Source organism: Sander lucioperca, chromosome 4 (assembly GCF_008315115.2).
Source record: "Sander lucioperca isolate FBNREF2018 chromosome 4, SLUC_FBN_1.2, whole genome shotgun sequence".
NCBI classification, from domain to species: Eukaryota; Metazoa; Chordata; class Actinopteri; order Perciformes; family Percidae; genus Sander; species Sander lucioperca.
The window spans coordinates 13,430,872-13,456,789 of record NC_050176.1 but is presented as its reverse complement, the minus strand read 5'-3'; the positions used below and the strand labels follow the sequence as shown (position 1 = coordinate 13,456,789).

At 41.2% G+C, this 25,918-nt stretch overlaps 5 protein-coding genes across 8 annotated transcripts in view; 3 read left to right on the top strand and 2 right to left on the bottom strand.

Annotated features, from left to right (window-relative positions):
* Positions 1 to 702: 702 nt before the first annotated feature.
* On the bottom strand, positions 703 to 5,670 carry LOC116042755 (ras-related protein Rab-40C-like). Its single transcript, XM_031289102.2, has 6 exons — positions 5,071 to 5,670; positions 4,917 to 4,977; positions 4,749 to 4,809; positions 4,585 to 4,662; positions 3,010 to 3,232; positions 703 to 1,636 (listed from the first exon to the last, which is right to left on the bottom strand). Exons 1-6 carry the CDS (start codon positions 5,222 to 5,224, stop codon positions 1,335 to 1,337), a joined length of 879 nt encoding a protein of 292 aa, XP_031144962.1. The 5' UTR covers positions 5,225 to 5,670; the 3' UTR covers positions 703 to 1,334.
* Positions 5,671 to 6,136: 466 nt separating this feature from the next.
* On the top strand, positions 6,137 to 9,121 carry zp3c (zona pellucida glycoprotein 3c). Its single transcript, XM_031289100.1, has 8 exons — positions 6,137 to 6,748; positions 6,832 to 6,938; positions 7,062 to 7,165; positions 7,895 to 8,069; positions 8,150 to 8,276; positions 8,357 to 8,445; positions 8,581 to 8,654; positions 8,885 to 9,121. The coding sequence occupies exons 1-8, from the start codon at positions 6,206 to 6,208 to the stop codon at positions 9,049 to 9,051; spliced, it is 1,386 nt and encodes a 461-aa protein (XP_031144960.1). The 5' UTR covers positions 6,137 to 6,205; the 3' UTR covers positions 9,052 to 9,121.
* A 480-nt stretch (positions 9,122 to 9,601) lies between these two features.
* Positions 9,602 to 12,025, bottom strand: LOC116042751 (inositol 1,4,5-trisphosphate receptor-interacting protein). Of its 2 annotated transcripts, none has more exons than XM_031289098.2 (2): positions 11,842 to 12,025; positions 9,602 to 11,559 (listed from the first exon to the last, which is right to left on the bottom strand). In XM_031289098.2, exon 2 carries the CDS (start codon positions 11,545 to 11,547, stop codon positions 9,610 to 9,612), a length of 1,938 nt encoding a protein of 645 aa, XP_031144958.2. In that variant the 5' UTR covers positions 11,548 to 11,559; positions 11,842 to 12,025; the 3' UTR covers positions 9,602 to 9,609. The 2 variants fall into 2 exon arrangements, with proteins under 2 accessions (XP_031144958.2, XP_035856730.1); XM_036000837.1 differs by having other exon boundaries at positions 11,924 to 12,025.
* A 1,730-nt stretch (positions 12,026 to 13,755) lies between these two features.
* On the top strand, positions 13,756 to 17,199 carry LOC116042759 (calcium homeostasis modulator protein 1). Its single transcript, XM_031289110.2, has 2 exons — positions 13,756 to 14,357; positions 16,254 to 17,199. The coding sequence occupies exons 1-2, from the start codon at positions 13,812 to 13,814 to the stop codon at positions 16,761 to 16,763; spliced, it is 1,056 nt and encodes a 351-aa protein (XP_031144970.1). The 5' UTR covers positions 13,756 to 13,811; the 3' UTR covers positions 16,764 to 17,199.
* Positions 17,200 to 18,735: 1,536 nt separating this feature from the next.
* zgc:175214 (uncharacterized protein LOC557610 homolog) overlaps positions 18,736 to 25,918 on the top strand; it is a 12,916-nt gene continuing 5,733 nt past the window's right edge. The window contains exons 1-5 of one of the 3 annotated variants that reach the window (XM_031289107.2): positions 18,736 to 19,258; positions 19,644 to 20,018; positions 21,355 to 21,505; positions 23,287 to 23,329; positions 24,201 to 24,242. In XM_031289107.2, coding sequence (XP_031144967.1) covers positions 19,994 to 20,018; positions 21,355 to 21,505; positions 23,287 to 23,329; positions 24,201 to 24,242 — 261 coding nt within the window. In that variant the 5' untranslated portion in view covers positions 18,736 to 19,258; positions 19,644 to 19,993. Of the gene's footprint in view, positions 19,458 to 19,643; positions 20,019 to 21,354; positions 21,506 to 23,286; positions 23,330 to 24,200; positions 24,243 to 25,918 lie in introns of all 3 variants that reach the window. The other 2 variants (XM_031289104.2, XM_036000838.1) reach the window with 2 other exon arrangements.

The following is a 25,918-nucleotide window of genomic DNA, read 5'->3' as shown; positions in this document are numbered from 1 at the left end:
AAGTTCACCTGACAAATCTTTCTAACCCCTACTATTATACACACATTTTAGGAGGGTTAGAAAATAAGAATGAAGTTACAGTACAAATACTCAACGCTTATTAAAAACATCACAATAGCAGATTACCTTCCCACCTCTGATTCTTACAGTCCCACATATTACCACAGCAAGGTAGCAGATGAATATTGTGTTACATTCATAAATACATTGCATATACAGAAAAGATCCAAAAAGCAATCAAATCAAAATAGTCCTTTCACCAATGTCTAGTGAGTTAACAAATTCCTGGTAAGAACCAAGACACGATCGCAGCTCTTTCTGAAGGCAAAACGCCACGACTGAGCAAACAATCTGCACATCTGATTTGTACAAGGTTTCCCTCATCAGCACCAAGCAATCTCTGAATTGCCACAAGAGTTAATAGATTGATAGATGAGCACGTGGTTGATGGTTTAAACCAGTTAAGCAATGAGAATGCAACTAAAGATATTAGATTTAGAGGCAAAAATGGCCTGAGAAAGTCAACAGATGTTGACAATGACTGATGGAGACGGAGGGTGAATTCATTTGGGCTGATATTAAGAGGCACCACGGGAAGTCTTCAAAATAAGACAGGTTGGCTCTACTCTGTTTCACAGATGGAGCATTGCTAGACTAAGTGTTTTTCAATGGATAATGGTCTTTTCATTTATTTATTTTTTTCAAATCCAGCCTGGGAAACTAGTCCTGCTCTTCTCATGACATTCAATTTAAGCTAGTCTACTGTAATTTTAAACATAACTAATCTGAGATTTAAATAAGTAGCTCAGCACCCTTGAGGTTGCAATGAAAATGTTCCACGGTAGACAAAGGGCATAAGACGCACAAATAAATTGGACACCGAAGCAGGTCTCCGAAAACATTGAAGACAAAACAAGCATAAGAAGCTCACCGAACACAGACCAAAAACGACTTTAGCACATATTTACAACTTTAAATACAATAAACAATCATTTTTCAAAATAAAAGCTAGCTAATGTCCCTCCACTCATTTTTAGTGTTAACAGGTGAGCGATTATCTTCGATTCACATGTGTTGGTCCCAGGGAAATCTTGTTCTACTTGATCATAGCGAGCCATCCGTAGTTAAGAGTACGGGTTAACAGACATCCACAAGATGGCACCAGCAAGCGCAAAGACAGCAGAAACCAATCCAACCGTCCAAGGGTCAATGAAAGTTCACAGCTGTATCCGTTGCTGGTGGCTCTCCGTGCTCTACCATGGCCTTGTGACCTCTTGGAGCAACAACACCTTTAATACTGGCCCTATGGAGGCAACCATTAGTCCGCTCCTTCACTATGAAATCTTACAGCTCCCCTTAGATGATGACGACGTGGTCTTTGGAGGGCTCTGCGGAGGCCTGAAAGACTTTGAGCGCTTGAGACTGTTGGCTTTGCTTCCGCCGCTGCTACCGCCCGAGGCTGCACTGTTGGCCACTGAGTAGGAGCGTCCGTGCATCATGACTGCATTCATGCCGTTGGCCATGGAGAAAGACTTGAGGTGCGACTTGATGGCCACAGGAAGGGGCAGTTTGTCAATGAGGTGAACCGGTGTGCAGGAGACGATCGAACGGCAGCACAAATCTTGGAGGCTGAAGACTGTGGGACAAGAAGAGGGAATATGGATGTTACGACTGGATGTCATGTCAGAAACTTAAAGTTAAACTGCTTAAGGCTGCGGTCAGACTGCCTGCGTCGGCCGCCCGGCAAAAACGCAGGTCTTTCCATTGATTTTGAATGGGGGTAGTGCGTTTAGGCTGCAGCCGGGGTTGCCGCAGGGGGGACACTGAAGAAAAAAATGCAGCGGGCCTGCGGCGAAAAGTTGAGACCGCCTTAACTTTTGGAGAAACGCAACTCTGCGGTGGCCAACCATGTAACCCGTGATCCGACTTGTCAGTGTGTTTTGAGCTATGGTTTGAGGCGGTGTGAGAATCCCATACAGTAAACAATCTCTGCCTTTATCGCTGCCACAATAACGCTTTAAAACACTATGAAATAAAAAAACAAGCACTGAACTGACCGGGAGTTTGTGTGTAACAGCTGAATGTTTCCTGCAACCACAAAGCACTCAATATGTCTCGCTCGTCTCACTTCTCTCTTTCTCCCCTGTGAAAAAAGCTGCCTTCAAGTGCGGTCGGAAACATCGAAATCTATAAACGATCTGACGGAAAACAGTAATTGTGAAATATAAAGTCTACTTGTGCTTTGTTGGGGGGTTTAAGAACACAACAAGGCGTCGCACAAATGGGCCATTTCATTGACACTCCCTCCCGCCGCACTACCCTGCGGCAAATCGCAGGATCACTTTTCTTGGTGTGACATCCACAATACTCGTCAATGCATCTTTACAGCTTGCTCGTGAACTGTACTATTTAGACAGAATAAAAAAGTGGAGACCAAGCCGAGATAAAGATTTACTCCCTGCACATTTCTTACTGTTTGCACTATAAATGTTTTTAGTTTCATGTTGTTACCAATATTTAAGCTTTAATTTGTTAAATCAGTGCATTTTTCTCTTCTTTTTTCCAGTCCTCGCTCAAGTTTTCCAACAATGAAGTATTAAATAGCTTCAATTTCACACCTGTTTAAAAGCAAGATATCAAAAAAAAAAATTAAAGATTTCAATAACTAGATAGTTCCACCATGTGACATACTATTTTTGTTGACATATGTGTTGCTACAGTGTCATCCCATTTTGTCAGGAAAAGAAAAACACACCCTCAAAGACAAAAAGATTCAAACAAACAGTTACAGAGGCCACAACTCTGTTGGTTGGAATTTTTTTTCAGACTGTCTGAACGAGTAAAAAGTGGATCCTCAAGTGCTACGCACAAAACTTGGCATTGTGAAGTACCATGCAATTCAACTTTCTGGGAGATTTGTTTTGTCATTTACCAACCCTTTGTCTACAGAAAAAGCATACATTCCTAATCTGACCGAATTGGTATGAAAAAACACATTATCCAGCTCACCTCTGTTGGGCCTCCAGAATTTCTCCATCCCGTGCCTCATCAGCACAATGCGTGAAAGTTCTGTGAAGGATTCGATGACATTGAAGTTGCACAGCGGACTGACCTCAAAAAAAGTCATGCTGTTCTTTTCAGCATAGGCCCTTGCCTGCTCCGTAGGTACCTGTCGCTTGAAAGCCAGGTGAAGCCGATTTCCCACTAGGATCCTGGGTACACCTGGGGCATGCTAATGGAAAGAAACAATATGGAAATAGAAATTGCTTTTAGGTAGGGTTACCAAATTCTGTTGTCTCTCTTAAACAGGATTTTTTAAAAGCTATTGCACCGACTTCTTTTTTTGACTGAAAATTGACTCTCACAGGGATGGAAGCATGTAGACACAGGATTAGGGCTGCGTGATATGAGGAAAATATGCGATAACGTTGTTGAATACCGCGATATTTTTTTTTTTTTTTTTAAAGATTAATTTATTGGCCATTTTTGGCCTTTATAGGACAGTTTAGACTTGAAAGGGGAGAGAGCAGGGGGAAAGACATGCAGCAAAGGGCCGCAAGTCAGAGTCGAACCCACGGCCGCTGCGTCGAGGAGTAAACCTCTATATGTGGGCGCCCGCTCTACCAGGTGAGCTAACCAGGTGCCCATAAAACAGATATTTAAGTGTACTCAGTTCTGCATTTCTGCTGCTTTCAGTATTCTGCTAAAATGCAACAATTGCTTGTTGAATTTAAAACTCTAAAATTAAATAATTCCCAACACTTTTATTGAACAAATTGAACATTGAGTTGAAGGCACCACTAAAAAAAGGAATGACAGTTAGATTTAAAACTGCAGTTTTCTACTGATAATTTCTTTCAACTAACACAATAGGTGCGATAGGTTTATTGCGCCAGTTAATATTGCAATGACGATAAGAAAACAATATATTGAACAGCCCTACACAGGATATACCCCCTTCCCATACAGTAGTAAGTAAGTAAGTAAGTAAAGTTTATTTCTATAGCACATTTAAAAACAGCTTGCGCTGACCAAAGTGCTGTACATAGCACATTAGCCACAGGGTAATAAAATAAAATACACTTACAAATCAGTGGTTTAGGCACTTAATTACAAACATAGCAGAGTAAGACAATAAAAATGCCGGGAAGGCCAATGTAAAAAGGTGAGTTTTGAGCCTGGCTTTGAATATCACAATAGAAGGGGCATTTCTGATGTCAGGTGGCAGTCAGTTCCACAGCTGAGGGCCAGCAACAGAAAAGGCTCTGTCACCTTTTTGCTTAAGCCGGGACCGTGGGACATGGAGGAGACCTTGGCTGGAGGATCTGAGGGACCTGGGAGCTACGTGGGGATGAATGATATCCGCTATGTAGCTGGGGGCCAGGGCGTGAAGAGCTCCTAGACTGGACTGGAAGCCAGTGCAAGGAGGATAGGACAAGTGTAATGTGTTCACGCTTTTTTGTGTTCGTGAGCAGCCTAGCCGCTGCATTTTGAACCATCTGAAGCCGTGCCACCAGAGTCAGAGGGAGACCAAGGTAGAGTGAGTTATTCTTTGTCAACTAGAAATGGGTTGAATGGGATTACCTCATCAATTTCCCGTATCCAGCGGTCAATGCCATCAAAGGACCAGCCGTTTGTGATGTCATAGACAAGCAAGATGCCCTATGGAATGAAAGCCAAACATGTTGACATACATATAGAATTATATAATGAGGGGAAAACACAAAAATTGCTCTACAAGTCGTCACCTGTGCTCCACGAGAGTAAGACCTGAAGATGGTGCAGAATCTGCCTTGGCCCGATGTGTCCCTGTTGAAGACGCACACAAGCATGTACAGCAAGTACACCCACATGCAATGGCTTTGTCCATTTTGCCACTTTTGACTTGCTAATTCTACACTGCTAAAAACACTTACCATAACTCTAATTTCACTCTTCTCCCATCTAGCAGAATCGTGGTGGTCTTGTAATCAATCCCTGAGATTACACACAATCCACAGAAAGTTAGTTCACGTTGGTCGGTCCAGGCTTTTTCTAAACAACTGAACAAAAGCAAAGATAGTTACTCACCACTGCTGTATGCATAGGGAGACTCGACCGATCCGTCTTGTAAACTGTCCAAGATTTCTCCCTTTCCAACATCGCTGTCTCCCACCAAAAGAAATTTCAGGAGATAATCGTAACTCTTGACTGGACTACTCTGGGTCCCCATCATCCCACGCATTGGGTCCGGTTCACAGGGAGCTTTTTAAGCTCGCCAGACGTCCACTATTTGGGGTAAGGGACAAACCAGACGCCCCCCGATAATGGTAGCTAAAGCTAGGCGACCGTCGTTTGACGTTAACGTTAGCTGATTAACTAGCTGGTACACTACCCAAGACTTACATTCACTCTGTCCTTTGTAAACCGTGGATGTGACGTTAACGTTCACATGAATAACCAAAACAACCTTAACTAGCTGTTAGCTGGCGTCTTAGCTAGCCAGCTAACACAAACAACAATAACGCATTCTAGCACAAACAATTGATACTGAGTAAAAGCGAGGCGGTTTAGTCGAACATAACACGATACTCCACTAAAGCAAATACGATTGTTCCACTTTGTTTATGAAGAAAAAAGCCAACGAGGGCTATTTTAGCTTCCGAGCATAACGTCAAGCCAAGTGGACTGCGCATAGACAGTATGGGACTGCGTTGGAACTTCCTGGTATTGACATCATTGGCTGCGTAACATCCGGTTATTATAAAAATAAAAGAAACCCAACGTGTTGTTTACTTTTTTTTTTATTTGCCGGATTTAAAATTCACTAACACACGTTTTCTAAATCTCACCCATCTTTTAAATGTGATTGATTTTGAAAATGACATCGATACTCTTCTTATCAGTATTAGTAAATGTTTAATTAATCTGCCTGGGAATTATTTAATTCCATTTAATAATACATTTCCTTAAATGAATGGGAAATTGGAAATGTCATATTATGATATAATACTTTACCAACCCACACTGGTGTATGACAACAGACTACAGAGAAGGGGTGATTATATGGTCGCCTCTCATTAGTTGTTCTTGATTGGCATTTGCAGCAGCTGTGGGAATTCTCTACAATAGAGAATTGCAGAGTACAAAAGCCAGTCGAAACGCCACCATTATATCCAGCCTGTGAGGTGAGGGGTCAGTTAGAGGTAACTGCTGAAGTGGAAAAATGGATCTCAGGCATGCTGCGTTTTTGTTACTGCTGTTTTGTTCTGCCTGTAGTTATCGGTTCAGAGATAGAGCTGGGGATAGCCCGGTTGTGGAAGGCTCTGAACAAGCGTGGGAGAGAATCAAGACAGTGACGGGCAACGAAACGGCTGAGACCCTTGTAACCAAATCATTTGGGAATGCATCAGATAATGGCTCAATACCTCAAGCAAAACGAGTTCGTGAGTATCAGGCAGTCTCAAGGTTAAAGGACCACAGAAAGGATTTCAAGCCAGAAACGGGTGTCAGGCCCCTCCCTGACTGGGCCAGCGATATGTTGCTTAAGACTGCTACCGATACTATTCCAACTGAACCAGCCAGACCACAGTTGGTTGAAATCCTGTGCCATGTTGACAGAGTTTATGTAAGAATCAGGAAAAAGGTCTTTAAGACTGACAACGCACACAGGTATTTGAAATTTGGCACCTGTCGTGTTAACCAAGTTACCAAAGATCATTACTACTTTCTGTACCTTTTGACTGCTGACTGTGGATTTAAGAAAAAGGTTGGTAAACATTTTTATTGTCATTTTGATAAATACTCGTGTTAATTTTGATTAACCACAACCAACACAAATGTGTGTTCTAGAGTACTGCAAATTATCGGTATGTTGGCAATGTGCTCACCTACAAGCCAACCACTCCAGTTTTAAGAGATATGCCATTTGACATTCCCATGCAGTGTAAATTTCCCAGGTGAGATTAGTTTTATTTGTATTTTTTTTAAACCAGCATTTTATTTGCATAACACTACAGGGTAATCAAGTATTGCTATTTTACAATTTTGTGCGTTAACGGCAGGTCTCTCGACTGTTGCAGGTTTTTTCACTCCTATAAAGTTGGCTTCTATCCTACGCTACTGGGAGGCAGAGTTTTCAAATCGCTCAACCCAAAAAGCAGTTTCACCCTTACTTCTCAAGATGGTATGTTTCCCCCTGTTCTCTCTTAACGTGATATGACTCGTGTTAACCGGTGTGTTAGCATTTCACACGCAAAGCTGTGGACTGGTGTGGCCTTTCCCCTACAAGCTTTAATGAATTGCAGAAAGAAGCAGGCCTTTAATGTCCTTAACTTGCAAATTCACAAATGTCTAAAGTAAATTTGGCTGTGTTGCATAGATGTGTAAAGGACTCTAGATGTTCAATATCTTATCATTTTCCATTATGTAACCCGAGTGGAAAATGTCCATTTAAATGTGTGGAGACAGCAGGATAAACTACTGGAGATGGCATTTTCACTTGGTCTTAAATGAGGCAAGTAATTGCGCAAATAATGCACATCACTTTTCTTTTTTTTCTCGAACCACAAGTGTTGAGTGTATGAGGAGAGAACTTGAGCTTGTAGGGCACAGACTATGTTGCCAACTTTTAGCTGCTTTTGAGAAAACTGTTAAAAATAAAAATCCCTTTTTTTATTTACAACTTTTTTATTAACAACTTTTATGCCACCATATAGTAATAAGGTAGCTTTGAAGTGCTTAAAATGTAATTTATACAAGCATTCAATACTAGCATGTACTAAAAGTAGTGTAAGGATATTCAGACCACAGTTTAGGCAGGTATCCAACATTTACACTCTTTGTAATTGCAAACGTATGCAGCAGCCTACTAATTTGTAAGCTTCGAAGACTGATATCCCTCCCTTTGCCACAGCATCAGGGTTAGAAATCAATGGTACCCAATCCTACATCTTGGGCCAGACAATGTACTTTCAGGCCACAGAACTTGCATCCTCTGGAGAGGAGAGGATTTACATCAACTACTGCTTTATGACAGCCTTCCCAAATCCTGCCTCAAATCCTAAATATACAGTCATAGACAACTATGGGTAAGAGATTTAAATCAATTCAGAATTGAGATGGGCATGTCACTACTTTCAGAGTTAAACATGCATATTCTCTCTTGCAGCTGTATGGTTGACGGCATGGTGACGGAAAAGTCAAAGTTCCTCTCTAATACTTCACAAATGGCCCTGAGATTCAGTGTGGCCGCTGTGATTTTCAAGGACGTGATTTCCACTTGGTCTTCATCACAGGTACTGTCAAGAGCGAGTGGTACAGAGCTCTGTACTGTCACATAGAAAATGTATTAACACTGAAATCCAATGTCTTACAGCAACTCTACATGCACTGTGATGTCTCTATGGGAACACTTGCTCCAACTGAGAGTTCAAAGACTTGCAATTATGATCACGCTACCAAAAAGTGAGTTGACTCTGGCTAAAGTAAACCATCCACAGGTTGCTTTTGAAGGTCTTGTTGGATGACCTGTGCCTGATGGCCAAAACTAAGCTTTTTGTCATAACTGTTTTTTTTTTGTTTTTGTTTTTTTCCCCCCAGGTGGAAGGAGCTGTACGACAGTGACGCTGTGTGCACCTGCTGTGACTCGACCTGTCCCTCAGCAAAGCCTAAAGGTAAGTTTACACATCATGACAGTGGATAATCTTGGCCAAATGTGGTATGAGATGACTTTACATGATCCTTAACTTAAATGTCAATTCATAAAGCTTTTTTTTATGTACAGCCAATATGGATTATTGCCTATGCCTTATTTGATGAGGCAAAAGCTGTAGAGTGATTTTTACTTTAAAGCTACCCTTCTGCAAAGTAAGGTTTGGAATTTAATCATGTCTTGTTTCAACAGCTTCTAGGAATATGATCTCAAGTCACGCTTGGAAGATCGACTTGAGCAACAAGGATGGATATGGCAAGTTTCACCCTCAGATGAAATCCCCTGATGCAGACAGTTTGGACGCGGCAGAGCATGCAGACGAGGCAGAGCATGCAGACGAGACCATGCAAACTTCCTAAAGTACTGGGGAGGACTAAAGGAAATTGAGCTGTGAACATTTTAAAATAAAATTTGATTTCTCTTGTACCTGATGTATTTCAATATGGTCTAAATCAGTGGTTCCCAACCTGGGGTCCGGGGACCCCTAAGGGGGCGGCAAAGATCACAGGGGGAGGGGGGGGGCGCAAGTCTTTATCTGGCTTGACGTTGAGGTGAAAAAGAAATTTGAACATGTTAAACAAATAATGCACTAGAATATATAATGTATACAAAAGTCTGTATAAAACTATATTCTTGCTTAAACTTGAAGGCAGGCTACTTAGTAGGCCAAACCTCCAGGACCTCTTAACCTGTGACCCTTGCAGTCATTTACTCAGCTGCTATCATTTTTCCTGCTGCCACGGCATCACTATTTAATGAAAACATGGTGGAGAAACGTAAAAGTGCTGATAACGCCTCTGATTAAAAGTAAGGGAAGTTACCTTAACTTTAGTTTCAGAGGGGGGCCTCAGCTTTTTCTTAGCCATAAGTGGGGGGGGGTGCCAAGGAAAAGGTTGGGAACCACGGGTCTAAATGACTTAACAATTGCCACGGTCGTACACTTCCACATAATCCTGTATCAGCATGTGTGAATTGCTAAGCATTTCCTGGAAATGCATCACAGCATTTCTGTAGAGGCAGTTGTGTACCACAAGGGGATGGAAGAGATTCACGGTATTTGCATGAGTAAATTCAGCAGGAAGTTCAATAACCCTCTGACTTAAAGGGTTCCCAATAAGAACATGGTGCAGCAGCTTTGTCTTGAGGCTTCTCTCCATGAAGGCCAGTAAGTCTCGAAGCCTACAGGCCACATTGCTGGGTTTCCACTGCGATGGGTCTTTGGTCAAAAGCAGATGCATTAGTGCAATTTTGAAATGCAAATCCTCCAGAGTGCTACTTCCTGACAATACTGTCTGTCTCCTGTGAAGGAAATGTGCAATTTCAAGAGTTTGACTGTGGCATGAGTTTGCAGGCAGGCGTTTAGAGATGTGTTCCAAGAAATTGTCTTCATAGCCGGTCAGGGAGAGTGTCCAGGAAGTATCCAAGTTTGGAGAGTGAGGATTAATGAAGAAATGAGCATCAGCGTTGACTTTGACCACAGGATTCATACTGAAGCTGATCTTCTTCCCTGATCTGAATCGAACTATCAGAGCTCCTGGAGCACCAATGTAGCGAATGTTCAGCTCAAACTCATACTTATGTGAAATCTGTCCCCACGCTTGTTTGATAGTGTTCTGAAACCATCTAGTAACCTGTGATTTTGACAGGAAGTGGGAGTTCTTCATGCAAAGAAGGCCGGCACAAACATCAGTCATTTTCCTCTTTACTTCCTCAGTCTCACAATGCAGCAAGCACACCATATCATCTGAATTAGAAGACTGACAGGGGCAGCCATTTTGGATTTTATTTTTCATCAGTTGGATTCGACCACAGACTTGCATATCTGGCAGCAGGTCACTTGCCTGATTGTTCCAGAGCAGACACTGGAAACTATAGGGATCAGGTGGGGTAAAGGGGACGATGATATTGCACACATCCACTATCTGAAAGTCCTCAATCACCATACCGCTATTTCCATCACAGACAGTCCTCATGGCCTCCAATAGATCCTTTGCAAACCCCTCCAAAAACTCCTTCCACTTATTTTCGGATGAGGCTTGAATACATTTGGAATGAAATCGCTGCAGAGTTTCACTGTCTGGTAGTGGCATTTCAGCAGCGGTGCAGGTCACTGGGAAGGCCCTAGCTTCTCCTTGTTTTATTTGGGAAATTTTCCCTAGGTATTTCCTAAAGAAGCGGATCATGGAAATGATGGAGACTGTGTTCCATATGTACCAGAGGTAGTCCTCCTCCCAGTCAGTGATGGCCTCTGAAGTTTCATTTTCTGATGTCATGGTGTGAAGGTGTGATGGAGGTGATTCTTGTTCTTTGGAGCTGAACACTCCCTTCTCCTCAGGCTTTTCTTGTTGCCCTTGTGGCCTGCTTTGGTCTGTAAAAGAGCCATCAGTCTGGATGTCTTCTCCCTGTTTACTCTTCTTGTCCAGCTGTAGATTTCCATTTTGCTCATGGTCAATTTGTGAAGTCTTCAGAGCAGGGTCAGGTTCACGTTTAGAGTTTTGTGGCTGACTTGGATCCAAATCTGCTTCTGGTGAGTTGTGATCAGTAGCGTCTTCCGCAGAATCATGTTTGGTGACAGTAATATCTTCTAAGACTGACATTTGATCTTTTTCAGTAACGTGTTTCTCAGACTGAATGTTTCTTAAGTCATCCCGACGAGGCCCTCTGTCAGTATGTGTCATTTCCTCGGTGACAGGTGCCATTTCGTCACCCAGTTCCTCTCCTCTCAGCAGCCTCTCTTCGTGCTTTTGCATGCCCACTGTGGTGATATCGTCCCATTCCTCAACCCCAGGGTCATCCCTCGGATACGTTAGGAGACCCAGAGCCACCACAAACACTCGCAACAGAGTATCTTGCATTGTCAATATTGTCTGTGAATAAGTCAAAAAGCATAAAGATTTGTTAATAATCTAAGTGATTTTTAAACATACATTAGTGTTCTTTGAAATATGTAAAAACAAAAGAATGATTAGAAATCCTTGTTATTACATGAACATGTTCCTGCAGGCAAATTTCATATTGATGCTAAGCAAGTAAGAAAGAAGCTACTTCCTTGATGGCCTAGAATCATCCTCTTTACTCATTTCTGTGATTACATCATACATTATTTATTACTGCACACAACTTTAAAAGAGAAGAATAAGAATACGCACCAAAAGAAGTGATTAATTATCTCAGCTTTGCAACGTTCCGGTAATGTGTGAATAGGTACAAAGGAGGAAGCAAGAGACTAACCTTGCACAGCCACAGGCTCTGTGATCTCTTCCTATTTTAGATGTCGTTGTCTTTCGTGACTTATTTCCTGCACACCCTGCCCATGTGCTCAGCTGTGACATTTTCCTGTGCAACACACAGAAGAAAACAGATAGCACAGACTTCCTGTAAGTTTAACTGAATATTCAAATGAGTCTAAAGTGAACCATTTACTCTGAGTCACTGAATAAATCGTAAACTTTTTCATTGCGTTATGAAGGACCAAGCATAAGGCCACACACTAATGTTAAATTAAAATGTGGAAAATGGTTTGCGTCTATGAATAGGAGAGTAAGCCCCTGCCTTTTATCCTCTTGTGGGCTTCTAACTGGTTTGTCGAGCTCTGCCTCATTCAGTGGGTGCAGTTGAGTTCAAAGGGTGATGTGAAGTAAAGTAACAAATCCCTTTGGAGTTTTAATAGTTATACTTTGCCTGAGATAAGCTAATGCCCCTTGATTTATTTGGTTCTGATTAAACAAGTGGAAACAGATTCACCCTTCACCTCTTAGACAACAACCACATTTTCCAGCCAAAGCCACAGATATTTGAATGGATTGAAACTATTTTTGCATGTCTGGATCATTCTGGCTGCAGCTGAACAACACTGCACCCCCAATGTACAGGTAACTTAAGTTAACACACCATGTAATATATTATAAGAAAGGGAAAAAGGTCAATTGTCAAAAGGACCGCTCCAAGTGTGTTTCTATGAACTGTTAACAGGTTTACTTTAAAGAAAATGTGCGCTGAATGAGAATCTTTTGTTACATCACACTAACACCTGTGAAGGGAGGGGCATGCTGACAGATGATGTGGTCGACTTTGAACATCACCACAGAAAATTCTAGAAACACCTTTCAGTCGGTCAGAGCTACGATGCCTGTTAAGTATATAAAGAACTGCTAGTTCTTAACTACATGATTTTGTCCTTTTCCTTTTTGTCCATCATCTCTTAAGAAAATAGGTAAGTGTGTGTTTGTGAGGTTTCTTTCTGATCAATATGTACAGGATGCCTGACTTTGTATTATCATCTCTATCAAACTGACGAAACCATATAGTCTGCATGAAAGCTGGTTTAGAAGAAAAGTCATAGTTCACTATAAGCATATGAGATTCTGGTAGCATTTTCTCATAAGTCACAGTGTATTAAGTGTTTATAATAGCTTTAATAACTGTAAAGAAATAATGTACTAATGATTTATAGAACAGCAATAAGCTATTATCAACTTTTGGATTGCCGGAGAAGTCTCTCTGTCTGTTGAGCCTCTAACCTTCTGGCAAAAGTCTGCAGAGCAACTCGCCCAAAATGTATTAACAACTTATTATTAACAGACAATGGGTTATTGTAAGCACCCTTTATTAATGATTTATTAAAACGTATAATTGATGACTCAATAACTTTTGTTGTAGGGTTATTAAAAAAGTGGAAATTGTAAGTGACATATATACATTTATAACTGCAGACTTCATTTTTCAATAAGATTGCTATTTTACAATCTATCAATATAAAAGGTATTATAGTTTATAACTTATCTGGGATCTGTTATAATAGTTTAGTTTTATAAAACACTAGTAAACAATGTATTAACCATTTATAAAGTCATTAGTTACAACTTGTAATCCCTGTATATAAAGGTTCCTATCAGAAAGTGGTAACTCGATTGCTACTAAATCTTCTCATTTAACAAAATACTAAAACTTAAGTTTAATAGCACATTGGTTCTCAAGCGAACTGTGTACTACAATGCTGTCAGCATGCTATGGTGCCTTTTCTACCACTTCTTTACTGATTGATTTCAAACTTCCTACTGCACTTTTTCCCCCACAGATTTAACTCCATCTGAACTAAAGATCCACCGCATCTCCCAAAATGGATAAGTTTCGTATGATGTTTCAGTTCCTCCAATCCAACCAGGAATCTTTTATGAATGGCATCTGTGGTATCATGGCACTAGCTAGTGCACAGATGTACTCTGCCTTTGAGTTCAGCTGCCCCTGCATGCCAGAATACAACTACACCTATGGGATCGGACTGCTCATTATTCCATCTATATGGTTCTTTCTGTTAGGTTTTGTATTGAACAATAACGTGTCAGTGCTCGCAGAGGAGTGGAAAAGACCCACAGGGAAACGGATCAAGGATCCAACAATCCTTCGTTACATGTTTTGCTCAATTACACAGAGATCATTGATAGCACCTGCAGTGTGGGTGTCAGTCACTCTCATGGATGGGAAGAGCTTCCTCTGCGCTTTCAGCATCAACTTGGATATTGACAAGTTTGGGAATTACAGTCTGATGATGGGGATGTCAGAGATGGAGAAGATGAAACTGCTGGCAAGGATTCCATGCAAAGACCTATTTGAGCATCATGAAATAAGAGTGGCAGCATCACGATACATCAAGTGTATATCACAGGTAGCCTGCTGATTTTCTCCTTAACTTTTCTGTGAATGGTTTTAAACTGACGGGTAATTAGCTGGAATGCTTTTGACAGAGACAGACCTGGAGGCAAATGAAACTATTTTATAGCCCAAACATGACTAATGCAAGAGGAATCTGATGTCATCAGTGCCGTAGCTACTATTTTGACTGGTCACAGTACAGGAAAAGCACAGGTGTAATTAATAAAATGAATGATGGCTAAATTCCATTTAGCTGCTTCGGTTTCAGGGTCCTGGTATTGTGCATGATGGTTCACACTATCATGACTTACTGGGACACTTGAATAGAACGGTGATGAGTGATCGTTGAAGCTGCAGTTGGCAACTTTTATAACATTACATTACATTACATGTCATTTAGCTGACGCTTTTATCCAAAGGGACTTACAATTGCTATATATGTCAGAGGTCGCACGCCTCTGGAGCAACTAGGGGTTAAGTGTCTTGCTCAGGCATTCTAACTCCTAACTCCTAAAGGCATTTGTAAGATTCCACCGCGCCTGAAAAAAAAAACCACCAATCAGAGCCGAGGAGTCTTTCTCATTTTACAGCTAAACAGTACACTAAAATATGTTTCTGAAAACATGTGACACAGGAAATAGGCAATGCAGTAACATAATCTTGATTCATATTTGATCAGCACTGCCTAGTGTGATTGCAGTTCACGAGTCATTGACACTGCGTTAGAGACTTCTCGGCTCTGATTGGTTGCAAATGCCATTAGGGGCACCAGGAGGAGACAAAGGAACATGTTTTTTTTCACAGATTATCTGTTTTATGTACTACTTTCAAGTTTTGTGACAGATTCAGCAAATATGATAAAAACTTTTGTTACACTTCCTTACTATGACAAGTCAAAATGACGGTTGTGAAAAGGGCCTATTGAAGACACTGGTCATGTCTTCAGTATAAAGAAACCCCTGGATTTCACAATAGCAAAATAGAAACATTGTTTTATTCATCTTTGTGTTTTCAGTATTTGGGGGAGTCTCTGACTAAAAGGGCATTTGTAATGTCAAGATAATAAATGTTTAAGTTTGATAGTCAGCTTAATCAATCAATTTAAATAAAAGTGTAGCCAAAAGTTGGGGAAACTTTCAGCAGTATTCCAACTTCATCACAGGATATGATGACTAAGCAAATTAATTTTCCCTTGCTTTATTCCTCAAAAACTCCTTAACTTCAATCTCCCCACCTGACTCTAGCCTTGCACTTTAAGCTCACTGAAGCTTTCCTGTTCGCTTATTAGAGGGATAGATAAGCCTCAAAATGTATTATTCATGGAACTGAGACCTATTTCAATCCATCCAAAAACACCCACACTGTTAGTTAGGTCTTTGATCAGCCAAAGGGAAATTATACAGGCTTAAAAGTGACATGTCTCTGAAAAGTCTATTGATATACATATTATGTTAATGAGCCATGAAACTGTCAGGAAGCTCCTAGATATGCTTTGTCGATCACATGGACTATTCGACTTCCACTATCTTCAGTATCTGCAAGACCACAGACACGATTATTATTATTTATTTATTTTGTCCCTCTCTCTTTTTTCTTCTTTCTTAATTTTTTATTAATGTAATATGATGATGTGTTGACCTGCCAAGGGACTACAGATGAAAATGAGCTTTTTTGCTAACTCTGGCGCATTTACATTTTGAGTGTAAACAAAAAATGTCAATTGATGTGCATTGTCCTTTTTAAATAAATAAATATAACATTAACTTAGTCAAAAGTAGTCAGATTCTCAACCAAAGTCAATTTTTGTGTTATTTATATTTTCTTCATATACTGCAGGTTCATGTTTTAGTGCTCAGAATTGGGGTTATTTAGCCACACCAATATATTTAATAATGTCTATATTTTACAGGCATGTGGATGGATGTTTCTGCTCATGATGACCTTTGCGGCCTTCCTGATCCGAGCTATTCGACCATGCTTTACTCAAGCCGCCTTCCTCAAGACCAAGTACTGGTCCCATTACATAGACATTGAGCGCAAGATGTTTGATGAGACCTGTAAGGAGCATGCCAAGAGTTTCGCCAAGGTTTGCATCCACCAGTACTTTGAAAACATCAGTGGGGAGATGCGCAGCTTCCACCACAATCGCTCCAGCATGGACGACACCGACAAAGAAGAGGAGGATAAGAGAAGTGATGAAGAAAAGCTTCTGGGTATCAGGGCCCAGGAGGATATGAATAAAGTTTTATGGAATTGGCACACCTGTAAGCCAGCTCTGGCTCTGAGAAAGGACAAAATGGACGGTGAATACAATGGCATACTGAATGGAGAGGCCAAAGGAGCAACAAACGGATTTGTAAAGGGACACACCCCTGTAGTGGAAAAAAGGGAATGGGCAGTGTATTACAGTAAGGTCTGAAGAGTTGAAAGGGACAAAGGAAAGCTTGCATTGGCTCTTCTTTAACTTTCCTGGAATGTTAGATTGTTTCAGGAATCATTTCAATTTGTATTAGCTAGTATTAGTAATTTGTTAAAGTTAGCTAGAAATATAATGAATTAGATTTTTACCTCAATGCACAGATCATATAAACGAATATAAATTAAAGTCACTGTTTGACTGATAGTACAATACTTGAGCATTGTCAACATATTTCGGGTTCACAGAAGTTCAGTTAACTGAAGAACCTGTTTTGTCACAACTATTTAATCAACTGTTCTAGTCATAAATTACTAACAAACAATCTGCTCTCTGAGGGACAGAGCTTTGCAAAAATCTGAAGTCCGTAAAGTCTAGGCTGCAGAAGTAGAGCTGCTGTATCCGGCTGATAGTAATGCATTATTACAGCACACTGGAGAGTTGATAAAAACACAAGTGAATATTCGTATTGCTCTAAAGTGCAGGGCCACCATAAATATCCCCAGGGCAGAAAACAAAGTGTTAAAATGAGTTGTATATATACAGTAAAAGCAAAAGAAAAAAGGCTGCGTGCAATTCAAGCCCCTGCTGGAACAAGAGTTTATCAACGTTATTAGAATCATGTAAAAAAAAAAAAAGAATTCTGCCTTTGAAAAAGGACAATTTTCCATTAAAACATTTGTATAATGTAATTTGTCATGCTTTGAAGTGCATTACTGGCCTTAAACCTTGTTATGAGCAGATAAAAAAAAAAGAAGATTTATGCAAAAAAAAAGGTTGGGACAGCCAAAACAATTTACATGTCACTAAGAAAACAAGGCCAACATTTGCATCTCTCTCGCTCCCCCCTTTTCTTGCTCTGTTGGTAAAACAATGAGGAATTGTCTTCTATGTTTGAAGAAGCCTTTTCAATATCTTTTACAGCAATTTTATTAAAGGTGCATGTGGATAACCTGTGAACATTTTCGTATTCTGTACATCTATAGGAAGTTGTTGAAGCGGTTGTTGACAATGGCGATTTCATCATATTTCACAAGAGGGTATGCTGTTGACAAAACCCCCATCCTTCACTTGCCAATGACAACATAACCCTGTAGCTACAACACACATCACCTTTGATTCTGAAACCTGTAAACACCCAACAGTGCATGTGTATTGAGGACTGTGCTTATGCTCATGCATCTGTGCGGTCAATCCAGCTGTCCCTCAGTATACAGCACTAATGTCTTTACTAGAGCAGGAGGGGAGGGCAAAATAAAAATGGCATGGATCCCATTGAAGCAACTCCTCCCTCCCCCTGGGGATTGATGAAGCAGCACTCCCCTTGACCGTCTCACAGCTTGCCCAGTAGCCCAGCAGCTGTTCTCTCCCTCAGCAAATTGGCAGCCAGGGCCGCTGGTGTGGGGGTGGACGTGCAAGGCAACGTCTTTGTCCAGGCTGTGACTTTTCTCTCTGTGTCTCCCACTTTTTCTGTTCATATGTTTTCCCCTCATATCTCGCTCCCTGCTCGGTTTCCCTTTAGCCACAGAAATACCCCTTTCCCTCCTCCCTGCTCTTGCTCTGCTTCGTTCTTCCTTTGCAAAAGAGTGACCTGATGTTTATATATAGATCAAAGAAGCAAACATGAATAATAAGCAGCTGTAGTTCTAAAAATACAATCAAATCAGTGTATGTGTGAATGGAGGGAATGGTGAATGAGGTTGCAGCATCGCTTCTTGTGCTGACCTCCACTTCACACAAATGGCTTTGTTTTGGTTGCAGGACATCAGCCACGCGCATGCTACTGAACGGGGCCTCCCTCGACTTTGCTGCAAATGTCTCTCTTCTCTCCCTCTCACATATACATGCACAGGGGTGTGCGCATGCAGACACATACACATCAGCATGCTTGCAGGCGCCCTATTCGTCAGTGTCGGGCTCATTCTGCCTTCCTTCTGCCTACAGATTGGAGGACAAAGGTAGCGAGGGAGGGCTGAGGGAGAGGAGAGTTGCGAGGCAAAACGGCTAGTCACATGAGCAGAGATCTGTTTACAAACCCAAGGCAGAGCAGAGCAAGAGCAAGGGGAGGAAGGAAAAAGCGAATCCATTGCAGGCTGTCTCTGAGCACCATTATGGATTGGAAGAGGAAGGGGGGAAGCCTGCCATGATAAAGCCAGCTGGAGGTTGGAGAACCTGAATACGACACACGCACACACACTCGTGTAAACACACTGCCTTTGTCTCTGATTTTTTTTTTCTTCTCAATTGAAGGAGCAGATGGTTAGAGGGAGAGTAGGATCCCCCCCCCTACGCAAGCACACACACACACACACACCCACCCACATTCACTAACTGACACACAAACACACGCTCACCAGCAAAACACCAAACCCAGCTAGAGGACTGTTGCTGACTGCATGGAGCTGCCCTCACTTTGTTTTGGCTTTGAGGGAAGCACATCCATACTGAGGAGGAATACCCACTGCAAGATCAGAAGACTGAAGGAGGAGACAACAGAGGTGAGGGGGATGAGACTTGTGAAAATCCTCTGTTAAAAAAAGCAGCTTTAGAAGGAAGACAAAGCACAGACTAATGCCAGATAATTACCTTCATTGGATGAGGACTGTCATTTTAAATGGTGGATGTCGTTGAATTTGAGGGGACGACACTGCAGACGCAAAGTGAAGTCAAAGAGGCCCTTTTCTGCTGGAAATGTAAGTATTTCCTGTTACCAAGCAGCCTGAGTTGTTTATGACATTGTGACTGAGTGAGATTCAGCTTTTCACAATAACAACTCCTGAATAACACATGGTGTGAGGCATCTGAAAAACAATCATTTCTTGTCAACAAGATTTCTTTGTTTCTTCTTCTCTCTCCTGTGATGACATCATTCTAAACTGGGAGGAGGAGCACATGAGGTCTTCAGTCCCGGTCCAAACTCCAGTCCAAAATCTCCCAATTTTAACACGGAGTGGTTAATCTAGATTTGGGAATGCTGGGCAGCGGAGACTACTGAGCCAACAAAACCGTACCTCCCGAGGATTTGGGGAATCTGAGCAAATCTGAAAAAATCTTGATGGTTGTTTTTGGAGGAGCTGACACACCACCACAAAAGAGCAATCAAGCTCAGAGTGACTGAATCCAGGATCCAAACGGATTCAGTGTCCCGAGCTTCGGCCCACGAGCTTGGCCCCTCTCCAGCCTTCTCCTGACAGGGCCTGAATTTACTGCTGCTACCCTGGGAGTCAAATTTCATGCAACAATTCCGATGGTGTAACGGTAAGTGAGTGGATTTCTCTGCTGCTTGCAAAATACACAAGAGGTAGTGGCACATGTACTTACTTGTATCTCATAAACTCTATTACTTAGTTGCTGGCCTATGAGAACCACATAATGGGCGTACTTGTGAAATGGTAAATTACTAAGAAAGTGGAGGCCTCAAAAAAAATAAATAAATTCAAGGTCAAGTTTGTTTGACAGCCATGACCACTGAAACTGAAAATATTTTTACTTTATTCCATTTTCTTGTCTTGTTTTGTTAACTGTTGAGTCTGCAGTGCATCCAAGCCTGGTTCATAGTCGTATCTGTCATTATGCTACCCTAGGTCTTCCCTACACTAAACCCCCCCACCCCCCCGTAAATCCCCCAACCACCCAGCCATGTCAACCTACACCCCCACAGTGCGCAAGCTGTACCCATTGATTCACTCTAAAGAGAGACACATGGACATTTAGAGGCTGGCAAAGAACATCCTCGCTGCAAATTAATAGGAAGACATGTGGCGTGTGGAAGTGGGGCTTCCTCTGGTATTGTTTTACCAAATGGTCCTTTAGTCTCCAGAGTTCAATCTGTTTAATATACCCCACCCACCACCCCCTTCCACCTGCAACACACACATTTCAGACACACACACCCCCACTCTTCCATCCCCCAGTGCTGTCACACACAAACACACACACACACACATACACACACACCACCAGTCAGCTCTATAGAGTTTGTGGAACAGATGGTGGTGTGGCGGAAGTGGCGTCTGTCCTCCGTGTTTATCTTGTTCACAGCCAATTAACGCAGAGTCCTATGAGCCCGCAGTTGCTACCACAGTGCCAGTCATAGCTCCCTGGACACACCTGCATCCAAACAAACTCCTCACCAATTGTTTAATAAAACTCTTGATTGTGTGGAGAGGAGCCAGTGTGCCGCATACTCATTGTCAAGCAAACTTATGGTAAGGTTTTGTGTCTGTTGGCAGCCAGAATAACCCAAAGCCTGTGGTGGTTCTGTAGATTCATGTTGTAGTTAATGATCAACAATCTCCTACTTATCTGCCATGATTCCTCTTTCTCTTCACTGTACAGTTTTAATACATTTATTACTGCTTGCAAATAATAATCATTCCTTGACAAAGGAAAATGATTTTCACAGATCTCGAAAGCTTAAATGGTTCTCTGAACTCCTAACAGTGCTGAAAGTCTATGCTACCAATTTAGACTTGCACTGTCGTTGCTAACAAATGTATACTGTAGATCTTGGGGGAGCTTGGGCATTTTCTCATGGGAAAGTAAACATTAAAAAAATCAAGTTTTAGAGTTAATTATTAACTCTTCCTGCCAGGATGCCTGTGTTTGGGTTGTCAGCGCTTTGAACACTACTGCAGCATGACGTCTGAGATCTATCACCTCCCGCTCAATGTGTATGTCATTGTGCTGGGCATCGGCCTCTTCGTCTTCATGCTCAGCCTCATCTTCTGCTGCTACCTTTTCAGGTAGGTGGGGGAGGTTTGGGAGGAAGATGGACTGGGTAAAGGGGAGGAAGGTAGCTCTGTGAAAAATGTGGGGAAAAGCACAAAAAGTACAACAAAGAACTGACATTACAGCAAGAAGGAAATTAGTTCAATCGGTTGGAGAGCATTTGGCAGTTAGAACGAGTATTGCAACACAGTTTGATACAGCAGGTTAAAGTTAATTCAAAACTAGCTTGGTAATAAGATCCTGCGTGTGGTAATAGCAGCAATCATGATGCAAATTTGTGGAGTGGTGCCCTGCAGTCCAAATTTGCTACATAATGTCTATACGATAATAAAAGCATCAAGCATGCTAGTATTTATATGGATGTTAAAGCAAAAGCAAAGTTATTTAATAAACTGATAAATCAGCTGGACTGCTGTATCAACCACTCTATCAACACTCACTATAAGCTACCTGCCCATCACCAAACAATAGACAGACAAAGTTAGCAACAAAATAGCTGACTAGCTAGCTATAGACCAACAAAGAGCTATAAGGAGTGTGAATATTGGACTCACATTCATCAGGTGGACACAAACACGACTCCAAATAAATGCTAATGTTGCTGCAAATCTGCTGGACGTCTAAATAAGCAACTGTTTGCTAACATGTTCACGATATCAACTTCATAAGGTGATAATATCTCAATAGTATTCAAAGCTTGTTGCACTGCCCTCATGTGGCCAAAAAAAGCAATGACTGCATATGTTATGTGCATCAACAACCCAGCATCAGTTAGGCTGTACAGTGATATGAATAAAAATGTAGGCTAATCAATCAAGTTATAAATTGCAACGTTTCTATAAATGTATACAGGTGCCAATTCATCCACTAGTGTAGTGCTGGTTAATATTAAGATATATACTGAGTTTTGATGAACAACACAGATGACTTAATCAGTGGTTCCCAATATTTGTTTTGCCTGTGACCCCCTAATATTCGTACGCAATATCTCCCTCATAACCACTTGCATGTCTATGAGTTGTGAGCAGTTAAGTCAAAGAATGATTTTCTCTTCCCAGATTGCTTCATTTAAATAAACCTGGAGAGGAAAAACAAAACAATAATTCACAAGAAGGAAGCAAAGTTTGGATAAATGAAAAAGAAAAAGTATTTATTTTCTTATTTTCTACCTGGGTGATCATCTTGCATCTATTTTGTATTCATAGTAGCCTACTCCCTCAGTGTAAGCGGGATTCTCAGCTGATTTCCAAAGCGATGCCACGTTAACCTGCCGTGACATCATCTTTAACGTGACACTCCCTGGACATACATCGGCAACGATGCCTGCACATTGATAATTTGTGATAATTTGATATTTTTTTTTATATCCGGGTTGAGTGTATAAACAAATTGCGTCGCTATTGACGCTACCATGGCTATTTAAAAAGGGCGGGTTTGTGCAGGATGTCCTGTGTCATGCTAGTGATGGTTCTCTCTGACCAGTCACTGGTGTGCAGTGTTTTAACTCCACCTTCTAGTATTGGCTCAACCTGCATGGAACCTGGTATCAAAAGAAGTACCAGGTACTATCCACAACTTTTGCTTATGGAAAACCCCCCGAAAAAAGAGTCACTTGAGGTTGAGTAGAGCAGAGCCGTGCCATTCCATGCTGTGCAGTGCGAATAAGACATTGTATTCATCTTGCGAGCCCTAGGAGGGGTCCCGACCGCCAGGTTTGGAACCACTGACTTAAGTTACAGTTGTTACGACAGTCACTTCTACCATACAGATGTTGTTCTCTCTCTGCCTCTCTCAGGTTGAAACAACACGGAACAAGGGAGCAGTTCAGCTACAATGAGGTATGTCACTGCAGTATATGTTACTATGGATGAACATGTAACACCAGCTTCTGAGGCCGGTTATAAATACTACTACAGTTTTCACACTGTGTCTACTGAGTGTATGAAACCTAACACCACTCTTTATAGATGTCATTGACTTTATCCATGTGTCCTTTCCTGCCCTCTGATTCAAAACTGTTAGTGCCATGTGAAAAGGCCTGATAGAGTAAGCAGGTAGCAGGGTGTGACAATGTGGTCACGGTTGGTGGCAATGTTTTCAGCTTCGGGGAAGGTTGAACTGCAGTTGTCTGTATTATATGTATTAATAATGATTTTTTTTTTGTTGTTGCCACAAACAAGAGTACAGTGTTTTCCCTATGTTTGTGGAAGACTTAGGTGCGCGTATTTCAGGGTTTAGGGGTCCTCCCTCACTAAAGGTTACATTTTTCAATAAAAGAAATGCAATTTCAGATCATTTTGAACCATTATTATTACCATGTCCTTGTCTAAAACGTTGTAAAAGTTAGAGCAGATAATAAATAAATGACACTCAAAAAGCTTAAAGACAAAACTTGTTAAAGAAGTCCGCTGGGGACCAACTACAATCATTAGATCTTAAAAAAGTCTTTAGTTTTTATGCCCACATTGATTTTACATTTATTCAGCTTAGGTGGTGCCCAAAACAACTTGGGTGCTGCACCTAAGCCTTATTATGACATTATTAACCCTGGAGCACACACCACTCTTGTAGATATTTTATGCCAGTCACATCAGGACATTGAACCCATCTGAAGTGTTTGTTTTACAACATAGATTTTCTGCCAACATAACTGTGCTGACACACCCATCACATGACACAATACTTCTCTCCTCCTTTTTCCAACTGTAGGTGGTGCTGAAGGGAGCAAGCAAGAAACTGAGCCTTCTAGGAGTAAGTAATTCTTTCTGTACATGGCTTTGTGCTAAACAGCAGCTGTGCCCACACTGCTTCCATGCCAGGTCAGATGATGAGCTGGGAGGGTTCGGTTGGTTAACTCAATCAATTTCTCCTCTCGGATGTGATTAACATGCTGCACACAGTCAGAGGAGATGTCCTGAAAATATCTTGTATCTCAAATGCAGCCATTTAAAAAAAAAAGTCAGAGTGCCTGCTTGGCTCTCTATTTGTAGCAGAATTTAAGACTCCAGAAATAACTGCACTCATTCAAAATGCATTATAAAAAGATCTCTTCTCTTTTTCTTGCGATTCCTAAAAAGATTACTTTTCCAAGGCTGGTGGTTTTCAGTTTTCAATTCAATGACAATCTCTGTTTTTGTACAAGAAAGGTTGAAATAATCCTGTTACTTGTTAACGGTAAAAGCATCATTTCCAAACACAAACTTGTACTTGAGTAATGCTCTGGATCACGTGATAAACTCAAGGCACGCGGGCCAAACCTGGCCCCTCGCAAATTTTGATCCGACCCGCATTTCAGTTTAGGTTCACGATAGATTTTGAAAAACTGAAGAAAAAAAAACTGTTTTTTAAACTGCAATCACATGATAGAATTTGATTTGCCAACTTTGAGACTCAGATATTCCAACAGAACCAGAGAGTTTGCATATTCAGGCTGTGAAACAGGTTGCTGTGAGTCGGCTGTGTGGTAGCAGCTTTTAAAAATGTAATCATTGTTTTGCTTAATTTGCTAAACTCTATAATGGCTAAGGATTTTTTTAGGGCTTTATGCCGACTTAATTGTAAGTCGTTTACAATTTTGTAGATACCCCTGCTCTAAATCTAGGTCAGATAAGATGACTGTCATAAAAAAATGTCAAAAACACATAACCCTAAAAAAATTCTAACAAAAGGTTTTTCAGCTGGTTTTTGTAGTATTAGGTGTCCTTAATAACATACTAAAAGTTTACCAAAGTTTGACCACTAGAAAGGTGTAATTTTCAAGATGGCGTCCAAGATGGGCAGGACACCCTTAAAAAATCCTAAGTCTTTCAATATTTGACCTAGCCAAGTAATCTTGGTGTCTAACCCCACGGTGTCTGGGTCTATGAATCCATTGGACTTGTCTAATTTGCACATGATTACATACTTATGGAATACATGATTTTGTGAGATTACTGTAAAGTTGTTTGGGATGAACCAGAGATGTAAACAGTTTAGCCTATGTCATGTAACTCCTACTCAGTATGTGTTTTTGGACATACCCTTTTTTTGCTTAGAAAAAGACTTGACATTAAATGTAAAAGTTATTTAACCAGTACTGGGCAGGCCTTAGCTCTGACCTTATCATCGAGCAGACATTGATGCGATCCTTGAAAAGCAGTGGAGGCTTGACCCATGGAAGTGGAATGACTGAAGAAATGCGAGCATTGTGGACCACGTCTACACCCATCACATCTGAATACGCCATGCAGGAATTCAATGACCTCGCCTACACGACCAGCAAGCAGAAAACTGGACAATTTGCACTGGAAGATGTAATGACCTATGAAGGAAAGCCCCAACTAGCACAGACAGTCACTGAGTTCTTAAGCAAGAAATCTAACAAAACTGTCCTGGATTCCATCCCACCAACTGAGTATTATGTTCTTGGCAGTGGCTCCCTGGTTCAC